The 20,128-nt window shown below is 33.7% G+C and overlaps 1 protein-coding gene across 1 annotated transcript in view; it reads right to left on the bottom strand.

Moving 5' to 3' along the window:
* Positions 1–20,128, bottom strand: part of LOC136032704 (guanine nucleotide exchange factor subunit Rich-like) — a 131,123-nt gene that overhangs the window by 41,440 nt on the left and 69,555 nt on the right. The window contains exons 12-14 of the mRNA XM_065713009.1: positions 15,675–15,784; positions 4,669–4,800; positions 2,604–2,843 (exon numbers count right to left, since the gene is read on the bottom strand). Of these exons, the coding sequence (XP_065569081.1) occupies positions 2,604–2,843; positions 4,669–4,800; positions 15,675–15,784 (482 nt within the window). The remainder of the gene's footprint in view (positions 1–2,603; positions 2,844–4,668; positions 4,801–15,674; positions 15,785–20,128) is intronic.

Genomic DNA, 20,128 nt, shown 5'->3' with positions numbered 1-20,128 from the left:
GCTAAATGGCTTTCTCTTAGTTTTGATCATACGATTTTCAGAAATATGGGATGGGGAAGGAGGCCTAGTTGCCATGCAATTTTTCGGTTACATAAAAAGGCAACTATTGATTTTAATTTTAACGAATTTTCTTTATTAGCAAAAAATATACGTAACTTTAGAATGAACTTACGTAACAAACTTTTATATTCTTTAATTTTTATTATGTATATGAGGGAGTTTGTACCCTCGTTAATACCTCCTTCTTTACACTAAATCGTAAGTTTTGTCCCAATTCTTTAAGAATGACCCCTGAATCAGAAAGGCCGTAGAATAAATAGTTGAAATTACTAAAAATACTTTAGCATAAAGAGCAAGGTATTTATCTCCTCCTAAATGCCTCGCTCTTTATGCTAAAGTATTTTTAGAACCCCTCATATGCGTAATAATCTCTGTTCGTTTTAAGCTTCAATGCTACTTCTTCCTTTCATTTGAAAAAAAACGTTTTCATGTTTATTTTTCATTGTTTTCTTATAGTAATGCTAGAGAATCCTGCACCCTTTTCATTGAATTTTTCTTCCCCCGTGACAGATTCCTCCAAAGAAAGATCCTCCATCATAGCCCCCTCTCCTCAGCCCCACCCCAAACAAAAAAATCCCCCTGAAAACGTCTGTACACTTCCCAATAACCATTACTATATGTAAACACTGGTCAAAGTTTGTAACTTGCAGCCCCTCCCCCAGGGATTGTGGGGGAGTAAGTCATCCCCAAAGACATAGTTATTATGGTTTTCGACTATGCTGAACAATATGGCTATCTCAAAATTTTGATCCGGTGACTTTGGGAAAAAAATGAGCGTGGGAGGGGGCCTAGATGCCCTCCAATTTTTTTGGTCACTTAAAAAGGGCACTAGAACTTTTCATTTCCGTTAGAATGAGCCCTCTTGCGACATTCTAGGACCACTTGGTCGATACGATGACCCCTGGGAAAAAAAAAAAAAAAACAAAAAAAAAACAAACAAATAAACACGCACCCGTGATTTGTCTTCTGGCAAAAAATGCGAAATTCCACATTTTTGTAGATAGGAGCTTGAAACTTCTACAGTAGGGTTCTCTGATACGCTGAATCTGATGGTGTCATTTTCGCTAAGATCCTACGACTTTTAGGGGGTGTTTCCCCCTATTTTCGTAAAAAAGACAAATTTTCTCAGGCTCGTAACTTTTGATGTGTAAGACTAAACTTGATGAAACTTATATATTTAAAATCAGCATTAAAATGCGATTCTTTTGATGTAGATATTGGTATCAAAATTGCCTTTTTTAGAGTTTTGGTTACTATAGAGCCGGGTCGCTCCTTACTACAGTTCGTTACCACGAACTGTTTGATTTGCTGGACTTGCCAATCTAAAGACTCTGAATCAACACTTTGGGAGGCAACACAAATGCCCTGGAGAGAAAAGAATCACGGCAGGGGAAGGTACATTGGCGCACAAGGGAGAGAAGGTCAGAAGGAGACTTGTTACCCTTCAATCACTTTTTATGCTTAAAACAGGGCACCATAAATTTCTATTTTTGAACTTTTTTGTAACTAAGCTGTTCTTTCTGTCGTAAATTCTGTTGTAATTTTCTGTTCTTTATAAACTAGAGGGAAGCAAATTATTACATGAGAAACACATTGCTTTTTACTTAGTCAAAGCAACTACAATGCTTTGAATGAAATAAAAAGAATATTTAATCATATCCAGTTAAGCATTATTGTACCTTTGTCAGTAGTTTACAAATTTGAAATTACTAAGCTAAAAAATAGCTGGTAACTTATATATAAAAAATTAAATAAAAAAAAACTAAAACTTTCAAGCAATTAACTATTAAAAGCAATTATCATCTTATCATTGGACATTAAACAACATACAACATTAAATCGTTTGTTCATTAAGAAAGTCCACAAAGACATAAAATTATGATTTACTAATTCTGTAAGAAAATTAGTTTGAGTGACTTATCAAAAGAATCCACGGAATGTGTATATTTGTACCATAAACTGAAACAAAAGGTAAGATCGTATTCTATTATGACATTAAACTCGTCCAAATCATTTCCGGAGCCGGGAAAATTTCCCCATTCCAATTTCAGTAAAATCATCGTTTTTCCTAATTCCCGATTCCACTTTCAATTCATGGTGCTGACTAATACACCAAAATCGATACTCATTAATTCTATATTAAGCATACCACATTTCTGTGCTGTTTTGTAAAAAGGCCTAAATCCACTTTTCGTAACTTTATAGGAGATTTAAATGAAAATAAAAACACACAATGAAAAAATCTTTCTCACAAATCAGAATTTAAAAAACTTGAAACTTCAAAGACTGATTCCTATTTAACTTACTGAATTCGTTGGAAATGTCAGATTGCTGAATCATTCGTTACTTAGAAGATAAGGGAATGGCGCTCTTTTTTTACTCCCTTTTAGAGCAATTTGTAATTCGGTCAGAACGAAAGATAAGCCCATTTTGAATAGACCAATCGATAGATCTCTTCGAGTTCTTTCGAATCATATGCTCTTTTAACTTATTTTCGAAAAAAGTAAACTTAGGCCCTTCTTGCATTACGCCACGGATTTTACCTGCAGGATAATTAAGTAGGAGGCCGCTGTATTGAGATTCTTGTTCTCTAAGCATTTCTGAAATAGGGTCCTAGGATTTGCTACTGCGGTAAATAAATATGGCCAATGGGCCACTTCTGTTTTCCTAGCACACAGAGGAATTATTTGTAAGTAGACAGGGAACTCTTGAATGAACTCTATGACACTTGGCAACAATGGATCTGGTATGGGCTCCTTACTCGTTGCTTCTTCTTCTAGTACCTAAGAATAAAAAAATAGTAAACTAAATTAAGAAAAAGATTACAATAAAGGATGAGTTGCCACCCTTGGCAATTTTTGCTAATTTTATTCAGTTTTGCTATACAAAAAATAAAGAGCACAAGGATCACAATAAAGGCCGGATTGGCATTTGTAGCTATTTATCGCTAATTTTATTAATTTTGCTAGATAAGAAATAACCACAAAAGAAATAACTCAAGGGCTGAGTTGATGTCCTTGGTGATTTTTGCTGATTTTATATAAAATCAAAGAGATCTTTTGTTATATAAAAATCAAGAGTACAAGGATCACAATCATGACAGGGTTACCGCTTGTAGTTATTTATTACTAATTTTATCATTTTCAAATAAAAAAGAATTATATAAAGGCTGAGTTGCCGTCTCTAGTGAGTTATCAGCAAAAAAAAAAGACTGCAATGCAAGATGGGTTGCCGTCCTGGCTGGTTTACGAATAATTTTACTAATTTCTTCCGTTTAAGAATCAAGAGTGAAAACATTAGGGAAAACGCTGTGTTGCCATCCCTCGTGATTTACTACTAGTTTTGATAGTTTTCTCTAGCTTAAAAGTAAGAGTAAATGCATTACAATAAAGGTTGGGTCGCGGTACCCTGTGATTTATCACTAAATATACTAAATTAAACATGACTATTGCAATAAAGACTGGGCTGGATTCCCTAGTGAGTTATCGAGAAAATTTAGTAATATTCCTTAGGTAAGAAATAAGAATGAGCATTTCAAAAAGGGCCCTCTTGGGTTTCCTTCATGACCGTCGGTCAAACTAGCCTCCGCAGTCAAACTACATCACTATGCGCATAGACATGAAATCACAGTAGATAGTTAAGATACAAGACTGGTATTCCAAAAGCCATAGGTTCGAATGCTATCCATGGTCAATTCTTTATAACAAATCTCTATGATTAGTGTCAAATAGCAATATAAATACAATTCAATTCAATGTTCCCGCCAGAAGTCTATAAAAAATTAACACAAAGTAAACAACAAACCAATAAAATAAGTAATTTAAAAAAAAACGAACTGAGAAAAAGCAAAATGTAAAGCAGTAGTATTAGTTTACAATCAAATAAAACCAAATAGAGGTATGCATATTCATGGCAGACTGCCAAAGATTATACTTTTTGCCCACCCATCTGGTGCCAAATGAAAAGAAGCTTGTCCCCGACTGGGGCGAGGAGAACCCCTGAGGATTTAAAGGAAACTGGAACTTCATGGGAGGGAAACTGAACCCTCATGAATAGATTACTGCGGAAAAGCATGCGCAGCTTTATTGACCTCAGGCGGCTTGGTGCTCCTGTATGTTGTTAGTAGTAGTGGTAGTAGTAATGATTCATTGGTACTTGTATGACATAGCCCCTACCTAATATTCTTCTAATATGTTTCTCAGACGCTCAATCCAAATCAAATATACTTAATTATGATAAAAATATAATTCTTTAGAAACAAAATTGGGCTATATATTGGCATATTAGAGGGGGGGGAGTATAGCGTATCTGAACGCCTAACGTGTAAGGTATTATTCTACGTATTATGAAGTAAGAATTGTTTTCTAACTTCAAACTTTCCCAACACTTTAACCCCCCCCCCACCCCACCTCCTAATGTGAAAATATTGCCCCAATTACATATTTTCCATCTATTCCGTCACTTCTCTCTGTCTTGTCTCACGCTAAGCTGGAAGAAACTAACGAAAAAAAGGTACTATAATGCGTCAATGAATGAACAACTTGAGCGATAGGGGCTATATCATACAAGTACCGATTTATTTACTACACATAAATTGACAAATATTACCTCATGTAACAGCAGCTCTAAGGAATGTGAAAAGTAAGGAAGGTCCATACATCCTCGGGCTAGCTCCCAAGCGTGGATTCCAAGGTTTCGTTGAATCAACTGTCGAAATATGTGATGCAAGCAAATTTGAGTCTACAGATACATAAATAAATAAGAAAGAAAGAAAGAGTAATTACAAAGGCAAAATTAGGAAAAGATCTATATGGATTAACTCAACTGTTTATTGTTGGAGGAAGGTGCATTTAAAGGAAAAAAACTATTCAAAAGTTTACAACGAATTAATACATATACGCATGAATACATTCAAAGTAGGGGAGGAAAGTGTGAAAAGTAAACAAACTATATGGAAAGCATAGGAAATTATAGCAAAAGAGAAACCATTTAAATATTTCAGTGGCTGAGGTGGGCACCAGCCCAATGACACCCTCCCCTTCCTACGGGCATAAATGTCAAATATATTTAAATATTATATCAATTCTATTATACAATTCCAGCCGTGAGACCAAAAAGTTTAATAGCAACATTCATTAGAATTAAGATTCCTAAAATAAGAGAATTTTATTTTCTTATATTAGAATCTTATTATGAATAATTTTAGTTCTTATTTTATCCATGTGTCAAATAAAAGACAATTTTTTTTTATTGATATTAAAATATCTACATTTTTAACGAGTACTCAGTGTTACATAAATTGTAAACTATAGTATACATATAAATTTGTTTAGGAAACACTGAATTAAGAAATCAATAAAATCGAGTAGAATAGCAAACTTTTTGAATTTTAATCTCCTCCAACCTCTAACTAAAAAACAAGCAATGGTTCTTAAAGCTGATTATAGGATTTAGATTGTAGTTTTTCTTAGTTGGATATTTAAAAGATTTATTCCTAAACTTTACTTAGAACACAAAACATCAAATATAATTAAAGAAAAGTGAAAAAAGGCGCAGTTAAAATGCGCACAAAAATAAATATTTTCCCAGCAGATCTCAAGGGGCTTGGAAAAAACTAGCACTGAGCATAAATAAAATACAATATACTGTTAAAATATCATAATGTATGGAATCATAAACCATGCATATATCACAAAAAAATAAACAAAGTGAAAAAAAATACGATGAGAAAAACTAGAGAAAGTACGAGGAAAGGGAAAAATGAAAAAGATGTCCAGCAATTTTGGAAACAAAATTCCAGCCGGAATTATGCATTTTAAGTCAATGAAATGTAATCTAATAATAGTTTTTCTTAACTCGATAGGTTCCCATTTCAATAATAAGCAAGACAAATCAAACTAGAATCTGATGATAATTAAATATTTCATTTAAATGCCTAATATATAGTTCATGATAACATTAAGTAAGGCATGACCCTGCCCAATAGTAACCAATACTCTAAAAAAAGGAAATTGGATAACAATTAATACATCATAGGAATTGGCTTTTTATGATGAAAACAAATATATAAAATTCTCTAAGTTCACTATTACCAATCAAGAGCTACGAGTCTGAGAAAATTTGCCTGGTTTTTATAAAAAGAAGGAAACATCCCCAAAAAGCCAAGTGATCATGAAAATATTGCACCATCAGATTCAGCATATTAGAAAACCCCACTATAAAGGTAGCCTACCTAGTTCATATCTACAGAAATGTTGAGTTTTGTACTTTTTGCCAGAAGAAAGATCACGCATGCGCACTTTTTTTTTCAATGGCCGTGTCGAGCCAATTGTCTAAGAAGATCGGGAGAGGGCTTTTCGAGAGGAAATTAAAAGTTCTAGTGCCCCTTTTAAGTGATTAAATAAAAAAAAAGGTTTTTTAACAAAAGTAAAGAGCGAAGCAATGTCTAGAGCAGAGTATAAAAAAAAACAAATATTAGAATCAACAAGACTTAGCAAAAAAATGGAACCAATAATGAACTTACTATGTTCCAAAAATAAAAATGATATTCAACACAAAATCGAAACGAACAGAAACTACAAGATATGTGAACTGGAAAATCGTCCCCCTCGTACTCCAATTATAGCATTTTACTGAAAGCAATATATATTTTAAGCAATTTCGACCAAGCAAAGCGGGGGGAGCGGGTTACTGGGTTTGAACACACGAGCATAAACTACATGATATGTGAACTGGAAGGTCGTCCCCCTTGTACCCCAATTATAGCGCAAGTAACATTCACGCTTTACTGAAAGCAATATATATTTTAAGCAATTTCGAGCGAGTGAAGCGAGGGGATGGGCTTCCTGGGTTTAACCCCATCCCTCCCCCTCACAATAGTTAAGTCTGATCGGTGAAAACAGCAACAAAAATGCATATAAAAAAATTTTGATACGTTTTAGAAGATCATTTCAAATGATCTTTAGATCAAGTCACTCTGCTACTCTGATTGATAATGTTTTCGTTGGTTCTGCTTATTTGAATCATAGTTGCGCAGACGTGGTTGTGTGAAACGTGGTTGTCTGATCGGTGAAAACAGCAACAAAAATGCATATAAAAAAATTTTGATACGTTTTAAAAGATCATTTCAAAAGATCTTTAGATCAAGTCACTCTGCTACTCTAATTGACAATGTTTTCGTTGGTTCTGCTTATTTGAATCATAGTTGCGCAGACGTGGTTGTGTGAAACGTGGTTGTCTGATCGGTGAAAACAGCAACAAAAATACATATAAAAAAATGTTGATACGTTTTAGAAGATCATTTCAAAAGATCTTTAGATCAAGTCACTCTGCTACTCTGATTGACAATGTTTTCGTTGGTTCTGCTTATTTGAATCATAGTTGCGCAGACGTGGTTGTGTGAAACGTGGTTGTCTGATCGGTGAAAACAGCAACAAAAATGCATATAAAAAAATTTTGATACGTTTTAGAAGATCATTTCAAAAGATCTTTAGATCAAGTCACTCTGCTACTCTGATTGACAATGTTTTCGTTGGTTCTGCTTATTTGAATCATAGTTGCGCAGACGTGGTTGTGTGAAACGTGGTTGTCTGATCGGTGAAAACAGCAACAAAAATGCATATAAAAAAATTTTGATACGTTTTAGAAGATCATTTCAAATGATCTTTAGATCAAGTCACTCTGCTACTCTGATTGACAATGTTTTCGTTGGTTCTGCTTATTTGAATCATAGTTGCGCAGACGTGGTTGTGTGAAACGTGGTTGTCTGATCGGTGAAAACAGCAACAAAAATGCATATAAAAAAATTTTGATACGTTTTAGTAGATCATTTCAAATGATCTTTAGATCAAGTCACTCTGCTACTCTGATTGACAATGTTATCGTTGGTTCCGCTTATTTGAATCATAGTTGCGCAGACGTGGTTGTGTGAAACGTGGTTGTCTGATCGGTGAAAACAGCAACAAAAATGCATATAAAAAAAATTTGATACGTTTTAGAAGATCATTTCAAATGATCTTTAGATCAAGTCACTCTGCTACTCTGATTGACAATGTTTTCGTTGGTTCTGCTTATTTGAATCATAGTTGCGCAGACGTGGCTTAGTGAAACGTGGTTGTCTGATCGGTGAAAACAGCAACAAAAATGCATATAAAAAAATTTTGATACGTTTTAGAAGATCATTTCAAATGATCTTTAGATCAAGTCACTCTGCTACTCTGATTGATAATGTTTTCGTTGGTTCTGCTTATTTGAATCATAGTTGCGCAGACGTGGTTGTGTGAAACGTGGTTGTCTGATCGGTGAAAACAGCAACAAAAATGCATATAAAAAAATTTTGATACGTTTTAGAAGATCATTTCAAATGATCTTTAGATCAAGTCACTCTGCTACTCTGATTGATAATGTTTTCGTTGGTTCTGCTTATTTGAATCATAGTTGCGCAGACGTGGTTGTGCACCCCGATTCAGACCATCTCCAAGTTATGACTCAGTTAACTTGTCTTAAAAAGCTTATACTAGGTCAAAGAAAATAATGGTGCGTGTGCTTAAAATAAAACCTGAATAAATTTGCCGAGGAACTGAGCTATCTCAGCTGGGACACTGTATTGGAAATAACTGATGATTCTTCCCTTGCTTACAATAAATTCATGTCTATTTTACAGCCAATTTATGATAAAACATGTCCTTTACGAGCTATCAGACAGAAGAAGGGTGAACCAAGAAAGCCATGGATAACTGACCAAATCATAAGTGAGAGAAAGAAAATTTGTTACAGTGAATTTAAAGTGCTTAATGTCGGGGAACTTCGTGACTACCAAGCAGGAATATTCTCATATCAGTGTTGGAGTTGTATCAGTCCTGATGTATTCGATCGTTTTAGAGTTAAAATAAATCACGTCATAGTTACAGTACCCGCAATGCTGATAATCTAGTCACTGAATACAGAAGTAGAACTAGAGCAGGTTTTTCTGTTAGATACCTAGGTCCTAAGATTTGGAATTCTCTTCAAGAGAGCATTCGGGCGGAGGAGTACCTTGGTTTATTTAAGAGAAAAATGAAAAACTTTCCTTTGGGTCTTGGTTCATAGATGATTTTTGCTTTGCTTTTTCCTTTTTGTTTCTTTTTCTTTTTTTATGATTAGAGATTGGTCATAATCTGGTTGTTTATTTGTTATTATTTATTTCCTGTTATTGTCTGTTTTGTTCGTTTGTTAACAGTTTTGTTTGTTATAAATGTGGTCGTCCAGTATCAAGTGCTTTTATGTCTTTCTTTGGGCAGCCACTTGGATCAATGTTACGTGTTATTAAATAAAAAAAAACTAATTTTTTTAGCTGAAAGTAAGGAGCGACATTAAAACTTAAAACGAACAGAAATTACTCCGTATATGAAATGGTTTGTCCCCTCCGCAATGCCTCGCTCTTTACGCTAAAGCTTTTAATTGTTTTAAAAAGCAGAATTGTGGCAAAGAGTCAAGTTTTTAATTGTTTTAAAAAGTAGAATTGTGGCAAAGAGTCAAGCTTTTAATTGTTTTAAAAAGCAGAATTGTGGCAAAGAGTCAAGCTTTTAATTGTTTTAAAAAGCAGAATTGTGGCAAAGAGTCAAGTTTTTAATTGTTTTAAAAAGTAGAATTGTGGCAAAGAGTCAAACTTTAGCGTAAAGAGCGAGGGATTGCGGAGGAGACAACTCATTTCATATACGGAGTAATTTTTGTTCGTTTTAAATTTTAATGTCGCTCCTTACTTTCAGCTAAAAAAAATAGTTTTTTTTTTATTTAATTTCTGAACGTTTTTGAATTAATGCATGTTCGGTTTTGGCTCTCCGCACATAAATTATTAAAATGAAATTTGTATATTAATTCTTTTTTTGGCTAAATGGCTTTCTCTTAGTTTTGATCAGACGATTTTGAGAAATAAGGGGTGGAGAAGGAGGCCTAGTTGCCCTCCAATTTTTCGGTTACTTAAAAAGGCAACTAGAACTTTTAATTTTTAACGAACGTTTTTATTAGTAAAAAATATACGTAACTTAAGAATTAACTTATGTAACAAACTTTCATAACCTTATATTTTTATTATGTATACGAGGGGGTTTGTACCCTCGTTAATACCTCGCTCTTTACACCAAATCGTCAGTTTTGTCCCAATTCTTTAAGAATGACTCCTGAATCAGAAAGGCCGTAGAATAAATAGTTGAAATTACTAAAAATACTTTAGCATAAAGAGCAAGGTATTTATCTCCTCCTAAATACCTCGCTCTTTATGCTAAAGTATTTTTAGAACCCCTCATATGCGTAATAATCTCTGTTCGTTTTAAGTTTCAATGCTAGTTCTTCCTTTCATTTGAAAAAACGTTTTCATGTTTATTCTTCATTGTTTTCTTATAGTAAGGCTAGAGAATCCTGCGCCCTTGTCATTGAATTTTTCTTCCCCCCTGACAGATTCCTCCAAGGAAAGATCCTCCAACATAGCCCCCTCTCCTCAGCCCCACCCCCAAACAAAATAAAATCCTCCTGAAAACGTCTGTACACTTCCCAATAACCATTACTATATGTAAACACTGGTCAAAGTCTGTAACTTGCAGCCCCTCCCCCAGGGATTGTGGGGGAGTATGTCATCCCCAAAGACATAGTTATTATGGTTTTCGACTATGCTGAACAAAATGGCTATCTCAAAACTTTGATCCGTTGACTTTGGGGAAAAAATGAGCGTGGGAGGGGGCCTAGAGCCCTAATAATGATGAGCCCTCTTGCGACATTCTAGGACCACTTGGTCGATACGATGACCCCTGGGGAAAAGAAAAAAAAAACCCGTGATTTGTCTTCTGGCAAAATATACAAAATTCCACATTTTTGTAGATAGGAGCTTGAAACTTCTACAGTAGGGTTCTCTGATACGCTGAATCTGATGGTGGCATTTTCGTTAAGATCTTACGACTTTTAGGGGGTGTTTCCCCCTGTTTTCCTAAATAAGGCAAATTTTCTCAGGCTCGTAACTTTTGATGGGTAAGACTAAAATTGATGAAACTTATATATTTAAAATCAGCATTAAAATGCAATTCTTTTGATGTAACTATTGATATCAAAATTCAATTTTTTAGAGTTTTCGTTACTATTGAGCCGGGTCGCTCCTTACTACAGTTCGTTACCACGAACTGTTTGATATCATTTTGTAATAAAATGAATTGAATTGAATCATACCCCTCGATCGAAAAAAAACTCCTATATGTGACCCTACAAAAACTAAATTGTTCAAAATACATATTGTTTTCAATAAAATACAGTTTAGAATTCGTAAAAAAAAAAAAAATAAAAATAAAAAATAAATAAAAAAGCACCATTTTTGTTAACCTTGATTAGACCTTGAACATCGTTTTTCTTTGTTGCGTTATCATGATATTATAAAAGAATAAACACAATTATTTTTAAAATCGGTAATTAAACAAAATTATAATAATTGACAAATAGAATTCAAATAACAATCAAGATCACACAAAAGACTTGTTTTTAAGTCAACTAGAATATAAATATATGATGGATAAGAATAATCCAATTAATTTAAAACATGTTTTGTCAAATAATAAAAGATATTTAGATGATATTTTGGTCTTAAAATTGTAAGGATTTCATTGATATTTCTAAAAATATATATCCACCAGAGCTTATTCTTGAACCTAGTCATGGTGCTGGTCATGAAGATCATTTCTTAGATTTAAATATTAATATTTATGATAATAATAAATTAAGTTTTAAAATGTATAATAAAACGGATGATTTTGATTTTGAAGTGATTAGTTTCCCATTCCCTGAAAGAAATATACACTCAAATATCACGTATTCAGCGTTTTTCTCACAGTTACTTCGTTATGCAAGGATTTGTAGTAATTATATTGATTTTAAAAATATATGTAAAATCTTAAGCCAAAAATTGATATCAAGAGGTTTTTCTGCAAATAAATTAACTTGGCAATTTAAAAAATTTAGTTTTCATTATAACGAACTTTTAAATAAATATCAAAAGAATTATCTAGAAATACTTAAAGAAATTTTCAACTAATTTCGGAGGTTCGAGAATTGTTGTTGCAGCGCCATTTATTTTGAATGGTGTTTCTAATTGAGCGGATTTTTTTAAAAATTAGCCACATGGTAAAGATGAATTCTATAATTGTTTAGTTCATTCAGGTTTTTTGCAATGTGTTAATATTTGTGATTTGGTAAAATTTATTTTATTTAGTTTACCTATTGTTGCTAAAAAGAGGGATATATTAACAGGATAAGCTTATTTTGGTGTTACTTGGTTGTTTTACATTTGCTTTTTTTTCTTTCATAGGCATGTATTTTGGGGGTGATACCTGACACGGGGATGCCATGGATATTCTGTGGTAACCACAACACTTGACCGGGGTAGAGAATTTAAAGTGGCGAAACCCTATATAGGCCAGTGTATTCTCCTGATGAGCCCTTGTGTTGGGTTGTTGCCTTTGATTTATTTGTCTTTATTATTTTTTCTATTGTTTGGTATATGACGACTTATACTTATTGACGACATGACTGCCTGTCCATGGATTATTCTTTATGGTTGATTGTGCATGGCTATGCTGTTTGACCTATGTGATTGTATAGATGAGTAGGGTTAAGGCCTCATTCAAGTGCTGGTATATATTAATCACTAATTTAGGTAAACAGTCTTCCTTTTCTCCTTCTGTCTCTCTCTCTTTTTTTTTTCTTTTTTTTTGTGTGTGTGTGTGTGTTTGTGCTGTTGCATTGGTGATTTCTCTTTTCATGATAATATATAATCACATTAATTTAGAGAGCTTTTGTTAATCTTTTTAATTTTCAATGTTACAATGGTAAAAGATGCATCGCTTAAAATATATATTGCTTTCAGTAAAGCGCGAAAGAAACTCTCGCTATAATTGGGGTACAAGGGGGACGACTTCCCAGTTCATATGTCTAATAATTTCTGTTCGCTTTGAGTTTGAGCTGAATATCAGTTTTATTTTTCGTAAATTATAAGTTGGTAATTATAATTATTGGCTTTATTCTTATTAAGCCAAATATCTATTTCTTTTAACATATGTCGTTTAATATCTTTTTTTAGGGGGGTGCTATAATTGGGGTGAAAAGGGGATAACTTCCAAGTTCATATATTCATTAATTTCTGTTCGTTTTGAGTTTCAGTTGAATATCACTTTTCATTTTTGGTATGTTATAAGCTCATTATTGGTTTCATTTTTATTAAGTCTAATATCTTTTTCTTTTAATTTTTAATTCATTGTAATTTTTTTTAGTGTTCTCAAAGCATAGCTCCGCTCTTTACATTTATTAAAAATAACTTTTTTTTTGTTTAATCACCGTTCTCTTTTAATTTATTTCTGTAAAAAAAAAAGAAGAGAAAATCAAAATTTATATGAAATAAATTGAAACTTGACCTAGTTTATAGGGAAGACATTGAAAGACACCTCATTCACAGCTAATGAAAGAATTCTTTTGTTGTCTGATTCAAGTTGAATTTTTAATAGAACACAAAAGCTCATCAGTCAATTTTTAGTAAACAATTTTTAGTTAACAATTCCCTTAAGTCCTTTATTATGACAAATTCGTAATAAAGGACTGAATTTTTTAACAAAACTTGAAAAAAACCATACACAATTTTTTTATATGCATTTCGTATTACGTTTTATAGAATCAAACAAAAACTTCGGGAAGGGGGGGGGGGTTGAACATTGTACCCCTTCCCTGCATATTGCCTTGGATGAGCTTAAATATGTTCTATTCTTTATTCAGCTAATAATGAACTGCGTATTTTACTAGACACGTATGCAGGAGAGGGGTCATATATAGTATATTTCAAATATCTATGAATGCTATTTATTACAAAACGCTTGTTAAATTGCTGATGAATATTATCGTGCATCTCTTTAATTTCAGCTAAATAGCTTTTTACGGACAATGTTACCTCATTCTTTTTTCTATTTTTACTTGGTTTATCAATACCTCCTCCGCCGTGCTATTTTCAAATTGAATGGAAATTTTGCTAACATGTGAATATGCAAATTCGAAAATTGACAAACGAAAATAAGTTTAGATTTATTTAGAGTTGACTTTCAGGGAAGAGGCCGAATGACTTTGTCCTGTCAAATTTTGCCTTGTAATTCTTGCATGGCAAAATTTGGAGATTGATCAAAAGACACATTGCGCTGCTAGGCTTTCAAAATGTGCATCATGATCACAGGCTGTTTTTCTTTGTGAGATAATTCTATTGTGAGAAATCGAAACAAATTGGATGCAGCTGACCTATCAGATATGACCTTTCTAATTTTTGAGAAGCATTCCTACTAAAAATATTTTGGAAGAATAATGTTTGGCTAGTTTAAAGCAAGATAATTATAAGGTTAAGATCGTATTAAGAAATAGTCAACAACCCCCTTATGATGCCCTGGAAGTTTCAGCCTGATACGGTAAGCCGTTCCAAAGATATTACTGATACACCCTTTGGACAATCTGTAGGCCTATGTAAATAGTATGTTTTGATTTAGTTCAAATTTACCTTCAACGCCTCCTAAAATTTTCAATTCGATACCCTCAGCCTTGGAGGAATTACTTAAAACGCAGTAATTGTAGTGGTAGTAGTTGCAGTAGTATTATCATTAGTAGTAGTAATAGTAGTAGTACCTTGCAAATATTATCTTTTTGGTCAATTGATCACCCCCCTTATAATTTCCTGGAAGCTCTGAACTAATACACTCGGCAATTACTGAGTTACACCTTTTTGAGAACCCATATGCACAAAGCATGTTGGTCCGCTAAACACCCACTCATGATGCCCCGGAAGTTTCATCTTGATACGATCAACAGTTCCAAAAATCTTACTGATACGCCCTTTTAACAATCTGTATGCATATAATATATTTTGAATTACTTCAATTTTCTCCTCGACATTTCCTCATATTTTGATTTCATTATCCTCAGCCTTGATAGTACCCGCTACAGAAACAGTAGTTTTAGAAGTAGTAGCGGTAGTAGAAGTAATTTTAGCAGTAGTAGTAGCAACAGTAGTAATGGTAGTTTTAGTAGCAGTAGTAGTAGTAGAGAGCCAATATTACCTTTTTGGTTGATTTATCATCTCTCTTACTATTTCTTAAAAACTTCAAATTAATATACTCATTCATTCCCCTAAAAGAATGAAAAGCACTGATTGCTCTAAAATAGACCGCCATCTTAGTACTGTAACTGTGTCCGGTAGCAGGTTCAGATCAGCCATGGGTTAAAAAGAAGTGGAGGGAGTGGTCTTTTCTAACAATTTTTGCTGAAATCATTTCACTTTCGGAAAGAAAAAAATTACTATACAAGCTTTCAAACACCTAAGTAAATAAAAAATCTCAAATTAAATTAAAGTTGTTTAAAAATTTTCTAGCCGTTGCTGTTAATACTATGCTATTTATCACACCGTTATTTATCCCCAATACATGTTTGAGCGCCAAAGACTCAACCTTCTTTGACTACCTATATTTATAGGTCGGATTCGAATTCAACAGCCTCAACCTGCACAACAATTGATTCCTTTGCCAAACGACAAACGGAATAGTTCGTATCTTCAATACACTAAAATGTATAATTACCGTTCTCTCAAAAATGCAATAGGGGAAAGAAACTGGCCAACCACATTCGGAAGAAAAAACGGTTGAATCACTTTCAACACCAATAAGGGCTGCTTCTTCACACAAGACAGCTATAAAAGAAAAAGGCATAATTAGTAGTATTCCAATTCGATCTTTCTTCTTTTTTTCTTTCTCTTTCTTTTTTCTATTCATTTTTTAGAAAAATAGAATTTTCTATTTTTTTTTTCTATTTTCTATTTCTTTCCCTTTCTTTTCCCTTGTTTCTATGCTTCGTTAGAAAAAAATAGATATTTCTATTCTTTTTTATATTTTTTCTATTTATTTCCCTTTCTTTTGCCTTGTTTCTTTTTTCTAAATAGAAATTTCTATTCTTTTTTTATATTTTTTACCTTGTTTCTATTTTGGAGCATTAAAATAGATGGGACCAGGCTTCAAAAATCTGGGAACTGTGGTTCAAACCGGTTTGTAGCGAGGTCTTCTGACTCGAACTAGCCCACCATGCTCAAATGAAAAAAAATAGTCGAACCTCTTTCAAGGCCAATAAGAGCTACTTCAGCAAGCCAGTCCAAAAAATAGTAGGCCCATATAGATAGGCTCTTTTTAGCAATAGGCTCAATTTAATTTTTCTAATTTTATTGGAAATTGAAAACAGCAAACAATGAAGGTAATTTAAATCGGAAAAAATACAAGCATAAAAATAAAAACAACATTGGTGTGTACAACACAACCCCTCCATTGTAGAATGAGAATCTTCACTGGGGCAGGAGGTGGTCCCATTGTACCCAAGCCAAAATAGATGTATATAACACTTTTCGAAAAAATTGGGAAATTTTCTTAAACAGATGTATATACGTTGTCACATTTGGAGTTTTATTTACTTAAAAAAAGATAGGGTTGATCATCTTAGACAAAAAATCGTTCACTGGCTCTAGCTCAAAAATCACCCGGCACAATTTTATTCATTATATATGATTTTACACACAAAATAAAATCATGAAATTAAACGGTACATTGCCATATCTTTCTTTATTTTTTTTTTTAATTCTGGAATAAAAATATCCCAACAAAATTAGAACAACTCATTTCACTCCTGAATAGAATAAAAAAAAATATTTGATACACCCTTCTGTTCCCTACACGTAAACTGCAAAACTTCACCACTAGGATTAAGTAATGGTGTCGTAGCCCTCCCCCCACCCCTCCAAAAAACTTCAACAATATCATTTCACTTTGGAAGTGTTTTAATCACAGTCTTTAAGTTGGGTTAATTCACATTGCTTTCAGTTTAAATTATAGCATCAGTATATCATATATCATCTCCTGGAGAGATGACGGGGTTCAAATTCACCAATGACCTTTCTTTTAGGCTTAGCAAAAAACTAAAATACTTTTTAGATAGAATAAGTACGATTTAAAATAGCAAGCTTATGTACTTCATCGCTGAACCTGAAAAAACACTTTTTAAGATAGCAACTTCACATGTTTACCTGCAAACCCACAATGCCCCCCCCTCCAAACATCGAATAGTCTGTATTCGTTTTGAAGCCTTACCTACACTCCCTCTTTGCTTCAAGTAAATGAACACTATAATTTGTTCTACTTTACTTTCTGCGTTACTTTGTATAGAATAAAACTAAATTTATTTGCGCTAAAAGCCAATAGGCCATGGCAAAAAAATATAAAACAAGAACAATTACTCAGAAATTGCACAACATGGTGACACAATCCCACAAGAACCTAGATATATGATTCATGGCGTGGCAAAGGAATCGTCTCAAACTTATGACCCCCCAGAAAACACATCCGCACACACTCTCACCAACCGCTCAAAATCAAAATCCCCCCTACCAAACACTTCAAATCTTTAATCCCTTAGCTCATCACATTCACACATCAAGTGATATACACTCTCGTTTGAACCTCCACACATAGGACAAAAATAATGACTAGCTTTTGACCTTTCCCTCTCGAAAAACTTTCTTCTTTAGAGCAGTGGCAAACTATCAACCCTCATTTCAATTAATAACTTTATTTCATTTTTATTCAAACTCACCTTAAAAATAAAGCTTTACCCCAAATCTTTTTCGACCGACAATAAAGACCCAGTGAATTTGAAAGCGAGCGCCGGGCTTGCCATACTGTATTTACTTTCCCTGTAAAATTTTTTCAACTAATCAACTTACTTGGTCTCTAATATCCTGGAGCCCTATACCATCCCCCACATGACTTAATCCACGCTGAACTAATATGCTCTCAACTTGTTTCGGCCACCCCTTATCTGAGGCGCTCTTCAACATTTCTAAATAAGCTGCCTTCAGCACCCGCAACCTAGGCATCACTAAAAAAATTTCCCAAAGCCTAACCTTGTTAATTAACCTACGACATCTTAAAGAAAATAAACCTAAATCCCCTCTAACTACAAAATTATTTGTATGCTTACTTATCCCTTTTTAACCACCTTTTACAATACTTCAATTGCACTGTTTCTAGTCTATCTTCCTTTGCATACTCCCAAAGCTCAGATCCATGGGGCACAACGCCCAAAATTTTGGCCCTGAAAACCTCTTTAACTACTTGGACCTTTTTAACATCCCTAAGCTGGATTCTTAATACAACATATTTTAACGCTTTAAATCTTATTTTCTATATGGCTAGTAAATAAATTTCCTTTCGCCTTAAACTTAACTCCTAAATGTGGCCATTTCTCCACTAACATAACTCTTCTACCCTGAAAACTAAGTTTAACATCCTCCTCAAGTTTACCACATTTGCGGAACATTATCTACATTAACTTTTTCCTATCCAAATAATCTACTAAAATATCAATATTAATTTTCAGAGCATGTATAAAGATTACTAGAGACAAACATCGAAGCTATTGGAGGGCTTTCGCCAGGAGCCTGAAACGCCAAAAAGATCAGTTTTATTCCAGACATTTTCTATTCCTCCTTGGGTGGTCAATCCCATCGGTTCTAAGTGATAGCTTTTTAAAGTTATCAGCTGAGGTATAGAATTTAACTTGGGAAGGTCATTTCTTATATAGGCCAGGCTAACAAACTGTAAGTAAGGAGCAAATTATATTAATTGCAACCGGAGCTCTGTAAAGTCTGAATTGCAACCGGAACCGGAACTCGAAATTTTTATTTTAAAAACTATGCACATCAAAAGAATTGTCTTTTTATGATGTTTCCAAATTAGGGGTTGGCACTGTTTTTGTTTCTGTTTTGTTTTTTCACCGTGTTCTGTTCTGTTCTGTTTTTTTACCGTTTTCTGTTTTGCTGTGACTTTTACTGTATTGGGATACTTACCATGTAATATTGTACTTTAAGCTGTGTCACTATGAAAATTAGTCCAAATTAAAGCCAGTGTTAACAGGTCTAATTATTTAGCAACGAGAATAATTACTTTTCGACTATTCTATTTTCAGTTTTTTGAACTACTTGTCTACTTACTTTTTACATTTCATGCTGTATTTTTTGAAGTTACTTCTCTTCCCCGAAGCAAACTTTCGGCAAATACCTGGGAAATTCTGTGCATGCTTGAATCCTTTCGTCTATACGTGATTTTATCCATTTTGGTCTTATTTACCAGAGTAAAGATAATTGATAAGCAGGCATCTTTTTGGTAATTGGCAATTTGGTAATTTTGGTAATTTGGAATTTGGTAATTCCGGGTTCAGAATGTCACGCAAAAACAACTTTATGCAACAAGTGTTACCGACTGAAAACGAAAAGTTAACAATAAAACCATACCGAAAACTCTGGATTCTTGATGGTTGCGAATCAAAACAAAAGCTAAGCACGCAGGGGGAATTTTGTCAGTTTTTGCTGTGCAACGTTTTCCTTCGCAATTCAATGTTATTTTGCTCTTTCTTGTTCCATTCTTTCTTCTTCGCCATCTTCGTGCCGTTCGTTACTCCGGTGAAACTTTTCCGAAAAGTAATAGTGAGTGGCGAAAAGTGATAAATTCTGCCAAGTTTCTGGATACAAGTTCTAGTGATATTATACCTCGTCCATCTTGAATCGAACATTATTCAAAAATATTTTCGAAAGTTAATTATGCAGTGCATAGCGTTTCTCACGTTTGCTCGAAAAAAATTTACCGTCACGTTTATGTCAGAGACATGTGATTCCAGTTGAAAAGTGGGCTATTGATAAAGGTATTAAGGGTTTAAAATCAAAATCTTTGGATATTGATGGGATTAGTGTTTTGAATCTTCTTCCGAGTTCTTTTGAACTGGTATCTCATCTCCAACTGTTTTTTCAAATGTGTTTTAGTAGTTCGTGTGTGCCCGACTCGTTCTCATGCGGTAGCGTTACGTCACTTCTAAAAAAAGGAAAAGATCCGGTTTCATGTAGTTCTTATAGGCCAATAACGGTAGCTTGTACTCTTAGCAAGCTTTTTGAACACCTCCTACTACCTTATATCACTAAGCTTGCTCTAAATGATGATAA

The sequence above is a fragment of the Artemia franciscana genome, chromosome 11 (assembly GCF_032884065.1).
Source record: "Artemia franciscana chromosome 11, ASM3288406v1, whole genome shotgun sequence".
NCBI classification, from domain to species: Eukaryota; Metazoa; Arthropoda; class Branchiopoda; order Anostraca; family Artemiidae; genus Artemia; species Artemia franciscana.
The sequence above is the reverse complement of the archived record's forward strand: the minus strand, read 5'-3'. Positions and strand labels throughout refer to the sequence as shown.